The 22723-nt window shown below is 41.5% G+C and overlaps 1 protein-coding gene across 1 annotated transcript; it reads right to left on the reverse strand.

Moving 5' to 3' along the window:
• Positions 1-2438: 2438 nt before the first annotated feature.
• LOC139309372 (zinc-binding protein A33-like) lies at positions 2439-20171 on the reverse strand. The gene is made up of 8 exons (XM_070933433.1): positions 20049-20171; positions 17803-18281; positions 14901-14996; positions 13432-13665; positions 12261-12283; positions 8378-8634; positions 7543-7636; positions 2439-3224 (listed from the first exon to the last, which is right to left on the reverse strand). The coding sequence occupies exons 2-8, from the start codon at positions 18220-18222 to the stop codon at positions 2819-2821; spliced, it is 1530 nt and encodes a 509-aa protein (XP_070789534.1). The 5' UTR covers positions 18223-18281; positions 20049-20171; the 3' UTR covers positions 2439-2818.
• Between the last annotated feature and the right edge of the window lie 2552 nt (positions 20172-22723).

A 22723-nucleotide genomic window follows, 5' to 3' on the forward strand; every position in this document is an offset into this window, starting at 1 on the left:
TTTGAGGTTTGCTAATTGTGAATATTCATGTGTACATTTTCTATTACCCATGTATATATAGTTATCATTTTCTCCTCCTTTCCTGAAATGGATACAGGTGGTCCTCAACTTATGACCACAACTGAGACCAAGTTTTCTGTTGCCAAGCGAGACATTTTTTAAGTGAGTTTTGCTCCATTTTACCATTTTTCTTGCCACAATAATTAAATGAATCACTGCAGGTAATAAGTTAGTACCGTTTCCCCCAAAATAAGGCATCCCGATAATAAGCCTAGATGGGCTTTTGAGCGCATGCACTAAAATAAGCCTCCCCCCAAAAATAAGCCCTCCCCGAAAATATTTAAACGCAGAGCTGGAAATCAGGTAAGACAGCAAGAGGAGCCCCATCTTGCTCCATGCGCCCCAAAATAATAAGACCTCCCCGAAAATAAGGCCAAGCGCTTATTTCGGGGTTCACAAAAATATAAGACAGGGTCAAAAATATTTTTTCAGGGAAACACGGTAACAAGGAGCCTGAGTGGCGTAGGAGGCTAATGCCTCCTACTAAGGCAGCATTTAACATCCAGCTGCCTGCAATTACTGCGAGTTCAATTCTCACCAGGCTCAAGGTCGACTCAGCCTTCCATCCTTTCTAAGGTGGGTAAAATGAGGACCCGGTTGTGGGGGCAATAAGCTGACTTTGTATAAAATATGCAAAAGTATGAAGGCTATTGCTTAACGCATTATAAGCCGCCAAGAGTCTCCGGAGAAGGGCGGCATATAAATAAAATTTAAAATTTAAATTAAAAAAAAAAAGTGTAGGAAGAAAAATCTGGTCTGGTTCCAATCCAGGAGAGGTGCTAGTTCTTGCTGGAAATAAGGACAAATCTTTAAAAAGGCATCTTTAGGGAAGGCAAAAATGTAGGGCTTTGCTGCTATTTCGTATATTATCTGGATTTTTGTGGCCCAGATCTTATAGGTCTACGTAGGGACATGAGAATAGCTAACTTACGAGAGTTGCAATAATCATGGTGGTGATGGTCCCTTAGGGCTTAGGCCATGGAGGCCTGCAAGGGAACAACCAGCACCTTGAATTGGACCGGAAGCAAATCGACAACCAATGTAGCTTGCAAAATACACTGAAATATGTCCATTACTGCTCAAGCCACTGCATTCCCTATCAGTGGAAGCTTCTGGCTGGTCTCCAAGGGCAGCCCCAGGGAGAATGTGCTGCAGTAGTCAAAAGTTTCCTCACATGTTCTATTGGGCCTGTTGTTGTTTGACCATGAACTAACTAACAATGGCTTATTAAGTCTTTGCCTTCTCTTAGTTTGGCCTGATTAAAGGAGGTGGCAATTGAGTCACCCTAGAGACTAGGGTGGTCACAGCTGGCTGAGACTGCTGAAGGCCTTAGGCCTCTACTTCAAATCCAGTGTGGTGCTGCTGCCGTCACGTCCTGCCCTGTAGGGATGAGCTGGGATGGCTGTGGCTTTGCACCACACTACAATACCCCACCGGCCACACATGGCCTGTGACAGGCCTCCCACAGCCTCTCCCCTGCACTCTGCTTCATGACCCCCACAATCACATGACTGCAACTGGGAGTGCCAGAATTGAGATCACTGAGCAAAGTAATCCCATAGGCATCTTGCTTAATTACCATTTTGCCCAGTGACCGAGATTCCTGTCCCAGTTGTGGTTATAAGTCAAGACTCGCTGTAAAGTACTATAGGAGATTGTGCCTCAATGCAGAGAACTCTGATTCAGGTAAAAATTCAGTTCAGCTGTAAACTCAATGGTTGGATTTGCACAATTCATTTGATCTTAAGCCTATGTGGACAAAATGCAGATAAACAAACTGCATTGTAGCTTAGTGTGCTGGCAGAGTTCATATAATGGGCAAGGAAGCTGATCACAATCTAATTATTTGTTCTTTTAACATATTTTCTTTTAACAAGAAAGATAAAATACAAAACAGAAAAAAGAAGAAAACAATAACGACGATTTTGTATATTAAATACAAAATCGTATATATTGTTTGATCTGTGGTGCTATATATAACAGAATTTCTAACAAAATCTATATGATAGCCTAGTTATTTGTCATTCAGTCCCTTCTGACTTTTTGTAAATTGAAGATACATCAACTCAATTCAATTTGCGTTGCCATATTTTCTAACACAAATGATTCCAGTTTTCACCACATCCACCCACATTACCTTCTGACTTCTACATTTCTTCTACATTTCTTTAAAAGAAACATTTTATTGAAATTGTTTTAGAGAAAACGTATAAACAATGATAAACAGAAAACATGGAAGAATAAAAGGCATGTTTGCAATCATAATAGGGTTAGAGTTGTTTTGCTGTGCACCTATAGCATTATATGGTGATGAGAGAAAACCATCACTTGTTACAGATACAAACACAACCAAGTATTGGAATATTGGAACATCTCTACTAAGGCCTTCCCAACCAAGGGCAGGAAGTATGGCTCGCAGTCACTGTTTTTGCCTGCAGTGGAATGCATTGAAAGCAAGTAAAAAATCTTGCACCACAGGTGGACAGAGGCAACCTCTATCCTCACTACGGTCAACAGGTCAAGGAAATTAAGCATGTGGGAAATAGAAGGTCAACTTGAAAGCTACATTTACTCTCTGCACCTAAAACAACCATCATGGACCACAATAGTCAGGTCAGACCAGTTTCAAATCTTGGAGCGATTGCTTGCAAAGAGGGAATAGCATGGACTTTCTCTTAAAACAGCCATCCTAATGCACCTCGATGTTTTCAACTTTCACCAGGCTGTTCTTTGCAATGCTACACCCTGAGCTAAGATCTCAAAGCTCCAGGCCCCTCACTGAGAGGGGGTATTCGCTGCGAGTGCTGAGAAAAGGGAGCAGCCCTTCATGGAAGCACACTTGGAAGGTGTAGAGGTGGGTCATGCTGCTGCTGTTGTAAAAAGAGAGCTGCCCCTCTTCAAAGTCCAGGTAAACCCCAACTTTTTCTATCTCCCCGCAGACCGAGAGGGGCGTACGGGGCTCACTCAGAGCTTGGTACTCTCCCGCCTTCAGCTCAATAGCCCACACCCCTTCCTGGGGTAGAAAGTTCAGCTCCTCTTTGCGCTTCACAGACTTTTTGGCCATCCCCACTATCCAATCGGTGCCGTCCTCGACATTGACTTCCCAGTAGAAGCGGCCAGTGGTAATGCCCTTCCATCCCACCACACACGGGGTGGAAGTGAACCTCTCCGGCATTTCTTTTCATATTTTTTTTTTTATTGGAAAAGTTTTACAATTACATTTTCTCCCCATTTCCCCCCCCCCAACCCTCCCTAACCCTCCCTAACCTCCCCACCCCACCCCTCCCCCCGGACTTCCACAGAATATAATCCAAATCAGAGTCCCCTTTTTATAAAACCTGAACCCCTCCACCCCCAATATATTTTTTTCATCTTCACAAAATTCAAATATTTCTATCTTTATATAATACTTTCAGTTAAAAGCTATCTGATACTTCCTAATTTGATATTTGTTCTGCACATAATCTATCCACTTTTTCCACTCCCATTCATAAGTCTCTTGTGAGCGATCTTTTAGATATGCTGCAATCTTCGCCATCTCTGCAAAGCTGGCCATCTTCAAAGTCCATTCCTCGATAGTGGGCATAACTTCATTTTTCCAGTATTGACCTATCAGTAATCTCGCTGCTGTTATCATATACAATATCAACTTTATTTCACCCAATGTAAAACCCTTAACTATACCCAATAAAAACAATTGTGGAGAAAATTGAATTTTTTTCTTCAAAACATTCTGCATGACCCACCAAATTTTTATCCAAAAAGCCTTCACTTTCTTACAAGTCCACCAAACATGATAATATGTAGCATCTAAGCAGTCACATCTCCAGCATTTTGGTTGAACATTAGGGTACATGCACGACAATTTCTTAGGATCTAAATGCCATCTATAAAACATTTTATAAAAATTTTCCCTCAAATTCTGCGACTGTGTGAATTTAACATTCTGAACCCAAATTTTTTCCCATGTTTCCAACATCACTGGTTCTTCAAAATTTTGTGCCCACTTAATCATACAATCTTTAACCAATTCAGTTTCTGAATCCCTTTCTAACAAGACATTATAAAGCCTTTTAATATGCATTGGACCTTTCTCTTATATGTCTAACCAATTCTTCCTCATGCAACATTATACCAATTTTTTGGTCCTCTTTCCATCTCAGTTGAAGTTGGTTATACTGTAACCAAGTTAGGTTAATTCCCTTTATCCAACAGTGTTTCAAATGTCTTCAGTTGCCATCTGCCCGCATCTGTAAAAAGAACTTCTTTATATAACACCCCCCCCCCGAGTGACATTATATTTGTATTCCACATGATATAACCAAGATCCAGCCATACCGGTATTTTGTAATCCCATTTGAATCGGTGCTTCTTCCAAACTCTCATCAAGGAGTCTCTAAGTATATGGCTTTTAAATACTTTATCCACTTTGTTTTCATAGAATAAGTAAGCATGCCAACCAAATTCAAGATCAAAGCTTTCTATATTCAATATTCCAGTCTTTTTCCTTCCAAACCAATCACTTGCTTGAGTCAAAGCTGCTGCTTCATAATATAATTGTAGGTTTGGAAGTTTAAGACCTCCCCTTTCTGGAACATCTTGCATAATTTTCAATTTCATTCTCGGTTTTTTCTTGTTCCAGACAAACTTATTCAGTCCACTTTGCCATTCTTTCAATTGTTTATCACTTTTAAGCACCGGAATCATTTGAAGCAAAAAAAGAAATCTTGGCAAAATGTTCATCTTAACTGCTGCTATTCTTACAAGTAAAGACAGCTGCAGTTTTTTCCAAGTCTCCATATCTTTCTGTACATCTCGCCACAACACCTCATAATTATTTTGAAACAATTTCATATTTGATTCTGCAACCTGAACTCCTAGATATTTAACCTTTGGTACAATCTCAAAACCTGCCCTCCTTTCAAGTTCGTATTTTCGATCTTGTGTCATATTTTTAACTATCATCTTAGTTTTTTTCTGGTTCAGTCTAAATCCTGATACTGTACCATAGTCTTTTATAATGTCTTTCATCTGGATTATTGATTCCATCGGCTGTGTTAGGGTAACAACCAGATCATCTGCAAATGCCCTTATTCTGTAGTCCTCTTGCCTTATCACTATTCCTTTCAAGGTACTCGAATCCCGTATTGTATTCAACAAGACTTCTAGTGTTAAAATAAATAACAGTGGGGATAACGGACAACCTTGTCTTGTTCCTTTCTCAATATTAAAATCTGTTGTCAAACTTCCATTAATAATAATCTGTGCCTTTTGTTCTTGATAAATTGCTGAAACCGCCTGTATAAATTGATCCCCAAAGTCCATCTTTTTTAAAGTCTTTAATAGAAAATTCCAATCCACTCTATCAAAGGCCTTCTCCGCATCCAGGAAAACCAGCACTGCAGGGATCTGTTTATTCTTCTCAAGATATTCCAATAAATCTATAACTTGCCTTACATTGTCCTTCATATATCTGCCTTCTATAAATCCCGCTTGGTCACCATGAATCACCTCTTGGATAACTGGCATCAACCTGTTGGCTAATACTTTTGCATATATTTTATAGTCATTATTCAGAAGAGATATTGGTCTGAAATTCTCAGGTTTTTTAGGACCTGTTTGCTCTTTTGGTATCAAAGAGATGTAAGCTGTTTTCCATGATGGGGGTATTTTACCCCCTTGTTGTATGTTACAAAATAAATCTCTAAGATGTTCAACCATTTCTGCTTGCAAAGTTTTGTAGTACACCACAGTTAAACCATCCGTTCCAGGAGCTTTAGCTGTTTTCAATTGTTTAATTGCGGCAATAATCTCCTCAGCTGTTATAGGATAATTCATTCTCTCCTTTTGTTGATTGGTAATTTTTGTAACTCTTTTATTTTCTAAATATTTTTCTGTAAGTCCATTCTGCATGTCATCTTTAGCATATAATTTAGTGTAATAATCTACAAAAACTTCTTTAATTAATTTTTGTTGAGAAATTTCCTTCCCTCCAATATCAATACTATCAATAGTCCGTATACTCTGCTTCTTCCTTAGTGTATAAGCCAACCATCTACCCGGTTTATTAGCATTACAAAATGTATTATGTTTCGCATATTGTAAATTTGTTGCTGTTTGTTCCGCCATAAGCATTTGAAATTGATCTTTCAGAAGTTTTATAGCACCACGTATTCTTTCATCTGTTGGATTTTTAATAAGTAACTGTTCTTTGTTCTTTATTTCTGCTTCCATTTCAGATCTTTTCTTTTGTCGATTCAATTTATGTTTTGAGTTCATATGAATGAGTACCCCTCTCATATACGCTTTACTCGCATCCCACACAATTTCAATAGGGGTACCCTTATTCAAATTCATTTCAAAAAATTCTTTCATCTGCTTTTTAAGTTCTGTTATATTTTTTTCATATCTAAACAAATTTTCATTTAATCTCCATGATCTTCTCTCAATTCCCATCTCAATTTCTATCCATACTGGGCTGTGGTCGGTTAGAGTTCTTGGAAAAATCTTTGTTCTTTTTGTCTTAACAAGTAAATCAGCTGATAATAAAATAAAGTCAATCCTAGAAAAAGATCTATGTCTATCTGAGAAAAAAGTAAAGTCCATTTCTTTTGGATTATATATTCTCCAAATATCTTTTAATTCCAAATCTTCTTTCATATCAAAAAAAGTCTGTGGTAGTCTAATCCTTGACTTCGCCAAACTCTTTTTATCTATTTTAGAGTCAATTACTCCATTCCAATCTCCCATGATTAAAATAGATCTATAGTCCCATTGCAATATTTTGGAATGCAAAGTTTTGTAAAAATGATCCTGTTGTTGATTAGGAGCATAAATTCCAATCACTAGAATTTGGCCACTTACTGTGTGCAGTTCAATTGCTATAAACCTACCACCTCCATCTGCTTCTATAATTTTAGCTGACAGTCTTTTGTTTATATAAATAACCACACCATTCTTTTTTTACCAGATTTGAAGCTATGAAATGTGTTCCTAGTTTTGAATTTATCAAATATTTTTGATCTTGTGTTCTAACATGAGTTTCTTGTAGGCATATTATATCATTATTAAATTGTCTCAAATATGTGAATAATTTCTTCCTTTTCTGTGGTGAATTTAATCCATTCACATTCCAAGATAGAAACTTAATCGTCATGTAGACTTTTTTGAAGCGACAAGCAGAATTGCCAAATTTCTTCCGAAATCTTCGACTTTGCTCCCCCCATGGCTTCACATTCTTGTGTAGTACTCTTAACTCCCTTCTTATATTGTTGTGACTTGGGCCTTTCCTGTTGTTGCTTTTCTTTAAGTTGCTTAGAAATTGCTTGAGTTACACGCTGGTCTTTAGCTTCAGCCATCCGGACTAGGTCCAAAGCCACATCTCTTGTAGTCACAATCGGAGAGGGCTCTAACAGGAGCTCCTCCAGAAAACCTCCTGTAGCACCCTGCATTTCCGCTGCCTCTGGCATTTCTTGACACAACCGTCGGTCAGGACTGAACTTGACCTCAGTGGCTTTTTGCACAAGGACCAAGCTGGGATGAGCTGATTTCCAGTTCAAAGTGATTCTTGCAGGGACTGGAGAGGAAAGATGGAAAGAATTCAGAATGAATAAGAACGGACTTGTGTAGCAGGTTATTGCAGGAGTATAAATATGGGCTGGCTTAACATATTTTTTAACATATTTTTAGTTTTTAATTGGTTTGTTATCTTAAACTGGGGCCAAATTAATATATATCTTTTTAATTGTTTTTTAATGTTTATATTGTATGTTTTTTATCTGGCTGTACACCGCCCTGAGTCTCTCGAGAGAAGGTGCGGTATATAAATTCGAAATAAAATAAAATAAAAATAAAATAAAGTGGTCCAGAAAAAAATTAGACACAAATGAATGTGATATTAGCCATCCTCAACATGTCTGAAGCTTCCTTTCTCACTTTTAACCCAAAACTACATTATGGTGTAATTATATATAATGGGGTAATTAGAGCAGTTAAGTAATTATATTTGGAAGAGTTAGTGTTAAATGGAAACCAGGCCACCAAAGAACATGGTGGCTCGACACCATCAAAGATGGACAACAGCCAGAGCATAGAAGAACTCAGAGAAGCAGTGCAAGATTGGAAGGTGTGGAGAGAACTGGCCCATAGAATCACCAAGAGTTGGACATGACTGAATGGATAACATCATCGTCATCATCATCACATTACAGGGTTATTGCTGTGGAGTACATAGCCTTGAACTGCCACAAAAAAAAAAAATAGGGTATAAAAGTAATAAACCAATAACCTGTACATTTGGTCTAAAACCTCAACTCACCTGGATGTACTGCACCCAGGAGCTCCTTCCAGGCATAGAATTGCAGAGGTCCTTTAAACTCGCCCAGGTTCAAGTCTACAGCCACCACTCCATCTTCTTCCTTCTCTTCTTCTTCCTCCTCTTCCTCCTCATCAACGTCTTTATCAGTCTCATTCTCACACTCATCTGTGTCTTCACTGCTGACCCCCAGCCTATCTTCTCCTACCAGTTCAGCATCTAGTTCGGATTCCTCCGGAGCTCCTTGTTCCTTACGGACCCTGTAGGAGAAGAGCATCCCAAGGATCAGCCATTGTAGAATAAGCTGCCCTAATAGCAATAGCATTTTGACGTATATACCGCTTCACAGTGCTTTACAGCCCTCTCTAAGCAATTTTACAGAGTCAGCATATGGCTCCCAAATAATCTGGGTCCTCATTTTACCTACTATGGAAGGATGGAAGGCTGAGTCAACCTTGAGCCTGGTGAGATTCAAACTGCCAAATTGCAGGCAGCCGGCAGTCAGCAGAAATAGCCTGCAGTACTGCATTCTAACCACTGCGCCACCATGGCTCTATCTATCAAGCCTAGAGGAATCAGATCGGGGTCCTTCTACAGAGAGATATCTGAGCACTTCTGATCAAAAAAGAATGATGCTGCCCTATTATTTATTGGTTAATCTTTAGTGAGATTCACAGCCTTTGAGGCTGGTTAATAGCTCAGCAGCTCGAGTCCTAACCAAGGACCTAGGAACTGTTAAGATATCGTCGGAGGATGTAAGCTGTTCCGAGTAAGGTGGTTTTTTGTAGAGTCAAAATGTTCAAGTCCAGCAAATTTAGAATTTCTAAATAGCGGGGTAGCCCTTTGGGTATTGCTCCAAGGGCTCCAATTACAATCAGGACAACACACGATTTCTTTTTCCACAGTCGCTCAACTTCAATTTGCAAATCCCGGTACTTTGTGATTTTTTCTTGCTGCTTATCTTCAATCCGTGCATCACCAGGTATTGCAATGTCAATGAACCATACTTTTTTCTTTTCAACTATTGTTATGTCAGGTGTGTTGTGGACCAAGTGCCTGTCAGTCTGAATCCTAAAGTCCCACAAGATCTTGAGTTTCTCATTCTCTAAAACTTTCTCAACCTGATGTTCCCAGTGGTTTTTGCTGTACTCAAATCCAAACCTCTGGCACAATTTCCAGTGAATGATCTTAGCAACACGGTCATGGCGTTATAGGTAGTCAGTTTGTGAAATTTTGCTGCACCCACTGATCAGGTGGTCGACTGTCTCCTCTTTCTCATTGCAGAGGCGGCATTTGCTGTTGGTGGTAACATGTTGAATTTTTGCCTTCATGCAGTTTGTGGCTAGGGCTTGTTCTTGAGCTGCCAAAATAAAGCTTCTGTTTCTTTTTTCAGTGATCTTAACCAGTTCCAAGTTAGTTTCTGGTCAGCTTTGCCTTCAATACTTTTCAAGTATTGGCCATGCAGAGCTTTGTGTTTCCAATTTTCAGCTCACTGCTCAATTACTTCTTTCTTATATTCTGCTTTTGTTTTAGTTGTCTTTAAAAGGCCTCCTTTATTTACTTCCTTAATCATTGGTTCTTCACTTTTCTGGATGTAATCATTCAAGCTGCGTTTTTCTTCTTCCACAGTCTGCTTTACTTGTAGGAGTCCTCGACCACCCTCTGCTCTTGGTAAATATAATCGGTCAACATCACTTTTAGGGTGCAAGGCATGATTCATTGTCATAAGCTTCCTTGTTTTTCTGTCCAAATTGTCTAACTCCATCTGGGTCCAGTCAATTATTCCTGCAGAGTATCTAATCACAGATATAGCCCAGGTATTTATGGCTTTTATGATGTTTCCTCCACTCAATTTGGACATTAATATCTTACGAATTCGCCGAATGTATTTGGCTGAAGTTAATTCCTTGACTTTATTATGCATTAAGTCAGAGGCTTCTAAAATCCCCAAGTACTTGTAGCCTTCTTCTGATTTTACTGCCTTTATCATTTCTTCATTCTCTAGTTCTATTCCATCCTCTTCTATGATTTTGCCTGCTTTGGTTGCTATTGTGGCACATTTGTCAATTCCAAACTGCATACCAATGTCTTGGCTGAATTCTTTTGTGTTTTCAATTAATAAATTCAGTTCAGCTTTTGCTTTACCAAACAGCTTCAAATCATCCATGTATATCAAGTGCGAGATTTTCAGTCCTTTCTTCTTCTTCTTCTTCTTCTTCTTCTTCTTCTTCTTCTTCTTCTTCTTCTTCTTCTTCTTCTTCTTCTTCTTCTTCTTCTTCTTATTATTATTATTATTATTATTATTATTATTATTATTATTATTATTATTATTATTATTTGCCTCTTTAATGGATTTTGTGCACTAAGGGGAAAAACATGGAAAATACTGGGGGAAAGTAGATTCAGAGCTGATGAATACTTCCCATGGAAGCTGCAAAAACCAGGAGGTGGTGATGGCCATACTATTGCCAAGAAAATGCCCACGTCATCATCAGAAGGGAAGACTCACTCAAGAAAATCTCCACTTTTTCTTTTTGTAGTTTTACAGAGATTTTGGAAGTGATTTGGGTAAGAGTCAAAGGGCCAGAAGAACATTTTCCATCCCAATTAAACTTTTTGTGGCCAAATCAGCCTTGCTTTGCCTCTACTCCCAAGAAGGAAGAGGAGCCAACTTTATAATTGTAGCAGAGGTTTTTTTTTAATGGAAGTAAACAAGGAGCCATCTTCCCTTCCGTATACTGCATGGAGGAGCTTCACCTACTCATTTTGGCAAATCCAGCAGCTTCTGAAAGGTGGAAGAGGAAGTCATGCCTACAGTGAGGAGGCAAAGTAATATACCCTGCATCAGGAGTGTCAAACTCAAGGCTTGCAGGCTGGATCCGGCCTGCGGGGTGCTCAGCTCTGGCCCATGGGGCTTCCCTAGAAACAGTGAAGGACTGGCCCGCGGTGCCTCTGCCAGTGAAAACGGAGCTTGGGAGGGCTGCGTGCGATGACCCTTTTCGCTGGCAGGGGGCTGCGGGTGGCCATCACAGCCGAAAATGGAGCCCGTGGTGTAGTGTATTGAGTCTGCTCCGGGGAGTAGGCCCCCTAGCGGGTAAAGACTCATGTTCTGTTCACGGATTGGCTAGCCGCTTGACAGCTAGTATACAAGAGCTGTCAAGCCGAGGTTCGCGGTTCTTTTGGAGTTAGCGTTGCCTGTTAGTTACGATGATTCCTCATATTAAACGTTACCTGTGAGCTGCAGATCACCTCAGCGTCGTTCCTCAGATAATCGGCCAATACGTTTCATGTGGGGCTGCGCGGGACCCCCCGAGCTCCATTTTCGCTGGCAGCAAAACAACTACTAGCAAAAGTGGATCCTCCCCAGCCCTGCCTGGGCCACCACAGGTGCCCCTGATACGAACCAAGCCCATTATGCCTACAATGAGGAGGCAAACTAATATAACGTAATGCCTTCCTTGTTGGCTCATGCTTTTCTTCCTTTCATATATTTATTATACAGGTAGTCTTGGACTTAGCAACCATTCAATGAGACACCAAAATTACAACAACGCTGAAAGGAGTGATTTACAAATGGTCCTCACATTTACAGCTGTTGGTCGTGATCAGGATACAGGTGTTTGACAAGCCGCCTGCATTTACGATAGTTGCCGCATTGGGGGGGGGTCACGTGACAGCCATTTGCAACTTTCCCAGCTGGCTTGGAACAAGCAAAGTCAATGGGGGAAGCTGGATTGGCTTAACGACTGCACTGATTCACTTAACAACGATGGCAAAAAAAAAAAGGTTGGGGGCAACATTTAACAACCACCTTGCTTATGAAAGGAAATGTTGGTCCTAACTTTGGCTGTAATTTGATATATAAGAAAAGAGAAACACTACTTACCTCTCTAGCAACTCTTTTGCCTCCTGTGGGTGGGGAGGAGGGAGAAAAGGAAGGAAGGAAGGAAGGAAGGAAGGAAGGAAGGAAGGAAGGAAGGAAGGGAGAGAAAGAAAGAAAGAAAGAAAGAAAGAAAGAAAGAAAGAAAGAAAGAAAGAAAGAAAGAAAGAAAGAAAGAAAGAAAGAAAAATGTGAGATAACAGTGAAACTAATTCTTTCTGTGGATAATCACCCACTTTCCTGCCAAAGCGTTCTGCATTTTAATGGCACACAAACAGATTCTACTTTCAGTAGATCCTCAGCCGAGTTTATTATCAGGAAAAAAATCCCGGTGAAATGCTATCACAACAAATATAGAAGAAACAAAAATTGAGGATTGTAGAGTGAGAGTGCTTGAGATGCCACTGAAAACCGAAGGTGATATAAAGCGCATATACTGTACTGATCGATCTCTCTTTTATATGAACAAACACTGTGGAATCTAGCAATTGTTACAGGAAATCAGTCCTACTTATTTTATTTGTTTAAGAAAATTGATTTGGCCACCCAACTGACTCTCAGTGATTCTGGGTGGCTTAGAAAGATTTAAAAAAAACCACAGAGATTTTGTCAGTCGTGATAAACCCTAACTGAACAAATCTTGGTGCAAGAAGTTTTATATCCAACTATATTTTATTCTTTATACTGTTTCTTTTAAAAATATTAACAGAATCCACAATGGTCTGAGAATCATTCTCTCCAATTTAATTAAATTAGCAAAGTTCCTAAAATCCTGAAATAAGTTACCCAGGCCTAATCCACGTATCCAAGGATAAGGTCTGCAAACACAAATAGGGGTAATTAAATTACGTAAGTCTCCCAACAGAACTGTATGTTCACACACACACACACACACACACACACACACACACACACCTCAGCACGTAAACACTTCCACATCCCGGACAATCTCTTATAAAGTTTGCTGTACCCCATTTCTCTACAGCCTGTCCCTAAAAGCAAATTGCTTTGTTTTTAGGAATAAATATTTCTTTTTCCCTCATTTTTATTTATCCTTGTGCAGCCCCGGCTCAAGTTGGAACCCCGAATTATTCTTCTGACAATGTTGTGGTGCAATCTATGCACCCAGCAATTTTTTCCTTCCCAAGAAAACCCCACAGCCCCCAATCCTCCTTACCTTAAGGAAACTAATGTGGTCTTTGCATTCAAGGCTGGCCTGTACACGACAAAGAGTTTCGGAACATGAAGCCATCTTGCAGTCCAGTTCCTTTAACTTGGTTTCCATCTGAGCCAAGTTCTTTTCTCGCTGGTTTTCTAAGGCCTGTTTTATAGCCAGTTCTCGGTCGTTCAGCAGCTGGTGCATCTTCATAAACTCTTCAGAGATATGATCAGACAAGGATTCGGAGCAGATCTGGAAAAACATAGACGGGGCACAGCAAAAGGTTGTGGTTTGGTCAAACAGAAATGATCACCTGTCCACAATGGTGTTGGTTTTGGGGTAGACTCCTGAGAATACCTTGCATAGCAATACATAAATGAATAAATGGACCATCAAATCAACTCATTTGAGTCCTTATTTGAAGCACTAATGATTCAAAACATCCTATTTCGGGCATGCGATGCAAAGACTTAACTTTCTGAAGGAGACTCTTAATACTAGGAAAGATGGAAAGAAAGAGAAGATGAGGAAGAACAAATGCAAAGATAGATGGTGGACATAGTGGCAATGGGGGCACCATTAGAAGATCTGAAAAACCAGGTTAGGGATAAATCGTCATGGAGAAACTCCGTTTTGCTCGGATTTGAGAACTACTTGATAGCATATAATTTATTTTATGTATTTATTGAATTTATATGTCACCCATTTCACTGTCAGGTAACTCATAATCAATCAATCGATGCCACTATAATGATTACCTAAGCAACACCAGGAAATTCATTTTTTTGCCTTTTTTATTATAATGTAGTAATAGCACACATATACACACAGATGTACATACATGCACACAAAGAGAATTCTGTGGAGCCCCTGCTGTTCTCCGAGCTTGATTGTTTTTCTTGTAGACATTTCATTACCAAACTAGGTAATATCATCAGTGCTAGAATGGAGTGCAAATCCCACTCCCTTCTAGAACAGATAATGTTAGCTAGTTGCGAAGCAAAACATCTCCAAGAAAACAAGCAAGTTCAGAAAGCACCAGGGACCCCACCCTTCAAACCTGAGCTACAAATATTCCCTTCTATCAGTACACAAAGTTCTAATTGTAAGAGTGTCCATAGCTTAGAGCACCACAGTGCTTCTAAATGTTTAAAACTAAATTGAGAATCCCGGGGGAAGAGGAAACAGAATGGAATATCCTGAAAAATGCATGGTTGACAACTTTGGCGACTTGAATGCCACACTACAGCATATTTATTCATTTATTGTTGATTTGAATGCAAATCAAACAAGCAGGTAGCTTTTCTTTTCCTTGGACTGAATTGCAGGAGCCGGGATTAAATGCTGACTATGAAACACCTAATATTAAATTAATGAGCCACAAATGGTAGCATCGAAAGCAATAGTTGCTGGGATGAAGAGAGAGAAGATACACTCGGTTTAGCATTAAACAGGAAGTCCCAACCCTCACCACTTCCCAGCTGCACCTTTAATTCGATAATGTTCTCCTGCTGGTGGCACTGGCTCCTTTTCAACCGCCTGAGACCTTCCTCAAGAGGCTCCAGAGATGCCTTCAGCCGGTCCTGAAAGGAAGAGAAAGTTCTGATCCCACATAAAATGAACACCAGCATTTGACTGACTCCAGGACAATTTTATACCTCCAGCCAGGTTCCGTCAGATGTCTGTCCCCCAACCAGCCGTAATTAGCATTAATAGCAGTTAAGAGTGTTTTATACAATGATAGATTTAGTTAGCAATATATTAATTTTTATGTTCCCCGGTATTTATTTAATGTTTTTCTTACGGAATTTTTGTAGAGTCAGTCTCCCTCTCTCTCTCCCTCTCTCTCGCTAAGTGAGAAATTTGTTACATAAATTTTGTCCCATTTTACGACCTTTCTTGCTACAGCCGTTAAGTGAATCACTGCAGTTGTTCAATGAGTAACACGGTTGTTAAGTGAACATGGCTTCCCCGTTGACTTTGCTTGTCAGAAGATCACAAGAGTAGATCACGTGACCCTGGGACGTTGCAGCTGTTCCTTAATATGAACCACTTGCCAAGCATCCAAATGTAAATCATGTGACCATAAGGATGCTGCGATGGTCATAACTGTGAAAAACAGTCATAAGTCACTTTTTTCAGTGCCATTGTAACTTTGAATAGTCATTAAACAAATGATGGTGTTGTGGATTTAATAAGACAAACACAACTTTTAGATTAATCAGAGACAGATTTATATATATATTGCGCAATAGGTTCAAGGCTCTGTACATGAAGCGTTGAACAAAGACAGAAATTAGGTTTTATACCCTTCTAGACAAAGGATTCTGTTAACTCAGCAATTCATATGGTCATATACATTTATCATTTTTAATTGACATTTCCTAATTACAGAGTTTCTTTGCAAAAGTTATAATTCTTTTTGTAGATTACTGAAGCATAGATTCAAATCATCTTCTGACAATAGACAACTTTTAACTCATGTGGATCCCCTTGACCTAACCAACCTTTAAGCTGTATGTCATTAGAATGTTCCTTTCTTCTGACAACTTAGAGGCCTCCTAGAGGAACCAAAAGGATTTTGGCTGAGTTTGTACTTTTTCCAACCGGATGCATTGCTTTTTAGAATAGAGTGAATAGAAAGTTATCCAGTGGTCATCTATCAGAGCCCGCTTCATTACATTAATGGTGCATAATCAACCAATTGATCAACCTAGACCGGTGTTTCTCAACTTTACCAACTTTAATCTTGCTGACTGGGGATTTCTGGGAGTTGAAGTCCACACATCTTAAAGTTGCTAAGATTGAGAAACGCTGATCTAGACAGTGCCTTGAAACTGACCAGTCCATAATGGCTTAGCTAATGCAACTGAAAGTGTAATTGAAAGGTATTGTAGAAAGTTAGCACACACCCCACTCCAAGTAGAATGAACTATTCTAAGAAATATTAAAAAGGTAGAATATTATACCTCCCTGGATGAATAAAGGAGAAACATGCTCTTGGAAAGCAGCCCCCGCCTTTGTTAATAGCCCCAGAAAGACTGGGCCATCCTATTTACAAGACAAAAGGCCTTCAGCTCCAGGGTGATAGGATTAATCCTCACTCAAGATCCAAACCAGGAGAAAGCCATTAAGCCATAATAGGAATTGCCCAAAGCCCCTTCATTACATCATCACCCAGCAAGATTCAACCAGGCCTGGGACACAGACAGCCTAGAAGGTTAGTTGTGAGCCCCGCATAGCCTCCTGGGAGCCTGACAGCCAATAGAATACCTGCCCTTACCACAGGAACAGGAAGCTCAAGTTCAAAACCCAAGAGAGGCTATAAATAGCACTCTCTCTCTACTCTCTATTGCACCAGGACCATGAGCTTAATGGTCTGCTCCATTAAACCAGCTTTCCAAGCAGCCTCCATGTTTCCAGCCCCCTGGGAGTCTGGCAATCAATAGGATGCATTTCTTGCAAGGCCCAAGAGAGGGTATGAATATATCTCACTCTCCACTCCATGTGGCCATCTACCCAGAATCACACGTGCTTGGTGGTTCTGCTTCACCGTTAAACCATCCTTCCAAGCAGCCTCCATGTTTCCAGTGTCTTTCTTCCCACTTGGAACTGAACCCAGAAGGACATTTCTTCCAACAGTATGTTTTTCTTGTAAGCCCTGGAGGGAAATTCCTTTCCCAATGATGCTGCTCCTCATATAATGTCCTTAAGCCAGTGGTGGGATTCAAGTAATTTAACAACCGGTTCTCTGCCCTAATGATTTCTTCCAACAACCAGTTTTCCAAACTGCTGAGAAAGTTAACAACCGGTTCTCCCAAAGTGGTGGGAACTGGCTGAATCCCACCACTGCCTTAAGTTAATGTTTCACTCCCAAACAATTCTCAGAACTAAACCTTCTTCCAAATAGAAGTCATCCAGCAGGTAAACAAATCCAGATGACAGAAGATGCCAGCAGCAGATCCCAAAACTCTTGCCCTTTCCAGCCTCCTAGTAGTTCATAGATCAAATAGTGAATCTTCAGGAAGTGGGAAATTAATTGCATATATGCGAGATACAGATTCAGTATGACATTAGTGTTTCTCCATGCGTTTCAGAGTAGAAATCTAGCTTATGTTTACTGGTAAATATTTGGGAGGTATCAAAAGCTTCGTTTCAGTGTCCTTGTTTATTATGACACTTATTATGATTCATATATGATATGAACCCTACTTGTATTTTATCTTGGCATGCAAAATAAGCTGTCTCGAGTAGCCCCATGGTGAGATAAATTTCACAAATTGAAAGAGAGATGAGAGAAAAAGAGACAGAGAGAGGGAGAGGGAGAGACTGAGTGACTGTTCTTCAACCAGAGGCCACCTTCTTTCTCCTCCCAGGTCCAGTTCTCACCTGATAGGTCTGAACCGCATTTTTGATGGGCAGGAAGTCGTGTCCCCGGTGCTGAGGCAAGTCCCGGCAGATGACGCAAACGGACTCTTCATCTTGGCTGCAGAAGAGCTTGAGAGGCTCCTCGTGTTCCTCACAGAAGAACCAGATGCCGGTGCCGCTCAGCTGAGCCCTTTCATCCAGCTTCATAAGCCGGGCCTTCTCGGCCAAGCTGCAGAGGGCTCGGTTCATGTGGCGCAAAGTGAAGGGGAGCCGGCACTCAGGGCAGAGCCCGCTACTTTCCCCAGTGGGGATGCAGGGCTCCAGGCAGGGAGCGCAGAAGCTGTGGCCGCACTCCAGTATGTGGGGCTCGCGAAAGAGGCAGAGGCAAATGGGGCACAGCAGGTCTTCGGTGAAACTGGACACTTCCCGTACTGAAGCCATGTTGGTTGATCAAAGAGAGCCTAACAGGTTTCCCAAGTTAGAACAGCTTCTATTTCTGCCTGTGAAGTGAACATAGTATAATAGGGTTGGAAGGGACCTTCGAGATGTCCTAGTCCAACCCCCTGCCCAAACAGAAGACCCTATACCAGTGATGGCGAACCTTTTTGTTGTTGCGTGCCAAAAGCGCAGGGGGAGGAGTGCGGAGTGTGTGTGTCACGTGCGCTTGTGCCCACATCCATAATTAATGCCCCCATGCCCTGCCCCCCATGCATGCGCACGTGAGCCCCCCCGGAGACTCCCCCCAGTGCTCCCCCCCTTTTAGCACATGATGGCAAAAAGGTTACTGGTGGGCCCGGAACAGAGGTAAAATGCTAGCAGTTCGTCCTGGTTCAGGCAAGTGATTAAAACTACCAGTTCAGGGGAACCAGTAGTTAAAAAAAGCTATGGGTTCAGCCAAACCGGTATTTCCAATGATCAGCTGTGCCGTGCAGCTTATATTTGCTACAAAGCAGGAAAGAGCCTGTAGTACAGTGGACTAAGCACTGTTATTAACAACTGCTGCTTGCAATTACTGCAAGTTCGAATCTCACCAGGCTCAAGGTTGACTCAGCCTTCCATCCTTTCTAAGGTAGGTGAAATGAGGACCCAGATTGGGGGGCAATAAGCTGACTTTTTATAAATATACAAAAGGATGAAGGCTATTGCTTAACGCATTGTAAGCCGCCCTGAGTCTCCGGAGAAGGGCGGCATATAAATTAAAGCAAAAATCATAGTAATAAAAAAAATCCTGCTTTCTAGCGAAGCTAAGTCGCGCGGCACAGCTGTTCCGCCCCTCGCTGTTCTACTTACCTAGTGAAGTCTTCTTTTTCTGTGCGAAGCATGTATTTGGCGTGTATTGTGTATGTGCATGCATGTTGCGCGTTTGGCATGCAGCCACATGCGCTGGCAGCGAACCGGTGGGGATCTGCAGAGGATTTCACTATTGGCTCGGAAGGCCCATTTTTCATCCTCCCCAGGCTCCAGAGGGTTTCTTGAAGCCTGGGGAGGGTGAAAACGGCCCCTCCCAACCCCAGGATGTCCTACGGAGGCCGGAAACAGCCCATTTCCCGATTTTCGGTGGGCCCGGAAGCCCTGAAAATTTGCTGACCAGCACACACATGCATGCTGGAGCTGAGCTAAGGCAACGCTTGCGCGCCCACAGATATGGCTCTGCATTCCACAGGTTCGCCATCACGGCCCTCTACAATTCCAGACAAATGGCTGTCCTATTTCTTCTTTAAAACCTCTAGTGATGGAGCACCCACAACTTTTAGAAAGGCAAGCATTTCACTGGTTAGTTCTTCTCACTGAAAGGAATTTTCTCCTTAATTCTAGGTTGGATCTCTCCTTTGACAAGTTTTCATCCGTTACTTTTTGTCCTGCTCTGGAGAATAAGTCAACCCTCTCTTGTACAGCCCCTCAAGCAGTGGTGGGATTCAGCCAGTTCGCACCACTTTGGAGAGCCGGTTGTTAACTTTCTGAGCAGTTTGGCAAACTGGTTGTTGGAAGAAATCATTAGTGCAGAGAACCAGTTGTTCAATTACTTGAATCCCACCACTGCCTTCACGTACTGGAAGTCTGAGGCGAAGGGGTGTCTGCCATCCCGGACAGATCCGCCTTGAACACCAAAGTCACAAAAACACTAAAACTACTTTTCTTACAGGGTTACAGAAACAGAGTCTGAAGGCGCTTCCTGCCTTCATCCTAAAGTGAACCAGGAAGGAGAAACCCTGAGACATTTTCTCCAATTGCATTCCTATTTTGCACACAGGAATTTCTTATCTCACCGTTGTCTGGGCTGCGTCTCTTCCTCCTCTTTCTCCAGGTGATTCTCACAGGCCGCTGCAGGGCAGGGGAACTCTTCAATGTGTCAGACCTGCCGCCACTTAAACCTCTAAATAAAAAACATCCTCGGCTCCATCAGTTGAGAAAGGCAGGGCTTTGAGAAGGGCGTTGCAGTGAAGGCATAGCCAGAACGGAGCATCTTATGCCAAAAGCCCTAAATTTAATCTTCCCCTCCCATCACCCACCCCGTGCAACCAATCAAGTTCAGGCAGGATGTTTTGTAATGGCCAGTTGTGTACAGGAAGATATGCAGGCAGGAGATGCAGAACTTAACTTTCGTTTTCCCCTTTGCCTTCCTCCCTCCTCCCTCCCCACAATTCATGACAGTCTGTCCCCGAAGTACAAGCAAGCGGAAGGTGGCAGCTGACACGATCTTCAGGAAAGCTCTTTTTTAAAAAATGATTTCAGCCTTCTTCATTTGAAGAATATTTCAGTGGCCATGAAGCCCCACCCCCCCTTTTTTTTAAAGAAACATTTTTTTTACTTTGAAATAAGAAAGGAATCATTCTGAATTAAATCGTTCGAATTATTGTGCATCCCCAGTTCTTTCCCCACAGAACTCAGGTTTTTGGTCTGGTGTGGATCTCTTGCAAGAATGGACAGATGAATGAAAAGATAACCGGAAGAATAATTCCATAGTCCTAAGGATTGTGAGGAAAACAAATTCTTGGGACATCTTAGCAAGATAGAAGCATAGGAGGAAAGTGTGTTAATTGAGGCCTTGCTTTTTGATATCCTTATCAAAACTTCTATGACAACTGATACATTTCTTTTTATTATTAAGACAATAATTCTTTCTTGAGAACAGTAGCAGTAGGTGGATGGGAAAGTAATTTGAGGTTTGCTAATTGTGAATATTCATGTGTACATTTTCTATTACCCATGTATATATAGTTATCATTTTCTCCTCCTTTCCTGAAATGGATACAGGTGGTCCTCAACTTATGACCGCAACTGAGACCAAGTTTTCTGTTGCCAAGCGAGACATTTTTTAAGTGAGTTTTGCTCCATTTTACCATTTTTCTTGCCACAATAATTAAATGAATCACTGCAGGTAATAAGTTAGTACCGTTTCCCCAAAAATAAGGCATCCCGATAATAAGCCTAGATGGGCTTTTGAGCGCATGCACTAAAATAAGCCTCCCCCAAAAAATAAGCCCTCCCCGAAAATATTTAAACGCAGAGCTGGAAATCAGGTAAGACAGCAAGAGGAGCCCCATCTTGCTCCATGCGCCCCAAAATAATAAGACCTCCCCGAAAATAAGGCCAAGTGCTTATTTCGGGGTTCACAAAAATATAAGACAGGGTCAAAAATATTTTTTCAGGGAAACACGGTAACAAGGAGCCTGAGTGGCGTAGGAGGCTAATGCCTCCTACTAAGGCAGCATTTAACATCCAGCTGCCTGCAATTACTGCGAGTTCAATTCTCACCAGGCTCAAGGTCGACTCAGCCTTCCATCCTTTCTAAGGTGGGTAAAATGAGGACCCGGTTGTGGGGGCAATAAGCTGACTTTGTATAAAATATGCAAAAGTATGAAGGCTATTGCTTAACGCATTATAAGCCGCCAAGAGTCTCCGGAGAAGGGCGGCATATAAATAAAATTTAAAATTTAAATTAAAAAAAAAAAAACAAGTGTAGGAAGAAAAATCTGGTCTGGTTCCAATCCAGGAGAGGTGCTAGTTCTTGCTGGAAATAAGGACAAATCTTTAAAAAGGCATCTTTAGGGAAGGCAAAAATGTAGGGCTTTGCTGCTATTTCGTATATTATCTGGATTTTTGTGGCCCAGATCTTATAGGTCTACGTAGGGACATGAGGATAGCTAACTTACGAGAGTTGCAATAATCATGGTGGTGATGGTCCCTTAGGGCTTAGGCCATGGAGGCCTGCAAGGGAACAACCAGCACCTTGAATTGGACCGGAAGCAAATCGACAACCAATGTAGCTTGCGAAATACACTGAAATATGTCCATTACTGCTCAAGCCACTGCATTCCCTATCAATGGAAGCTTCTGGCTGGTCTCCAAGGGCAGCCCCAGGGAGAATGTGCTGCAGTAGTCAAAAGTTTCCTCACATGTTCTATTGCAGTGGTTCTCAACCTGTGGGTCGCGACCACTTTGGGGGTCGAACGACCCTTTCACAGGGGTCACCTAAGACCATCAGAAAACACATATTTTCAATGATTTTAGGAATAATTTTATGGTTGGGGGTCACCACAACATGAGGAACTGTATTAAAGGGCCGCAGCATTAGGAAGGTTGAGAACCACTGTTCTATTGGGTCTGTTGTTGTTTGACCATGAACTAACTAACAATGGCTTATTAAGTCTTTGCCTTCTCTTAGTTTGGCCTGATTAAAGGAGGTGGCAACTGAGTCACCCTAGAGACTAGGGTGGTCACAGCTGGCTGAGACTGCTGAAGGCCTTAGGCCTCTACTTCAAATCCAGGGTGGCGCTGCTGCCGTCACGTCCTGCCCTGCAGGGATGAGCTGGGATGGCTGTGGCTTTGCACCACACTACAATACCCCACCGGCCACACATGGCCTGTGTCAGGCCTCCCACAGCCTCTCCCCTGCACTCTGCTTCATGACCCCCACAATCACATGACTGCAACTGGGAGT

This window comes from Pituophis catenifer, unplaced genomic scaffold (assembly GCF_029215685.1).
Source record: "Pituophis catenifer annectens isolate HBS135680 unplaced genomic scaffold, rPitCat1.0.hap2 SCAF_2, whole genome shotgun sequence".
Lineage (NCBI taxonomy): Eukaryota > Metazoa > Chordata > Lepidosauria > Squamata > Colubridae > Pituophis > Pituophis catenifer.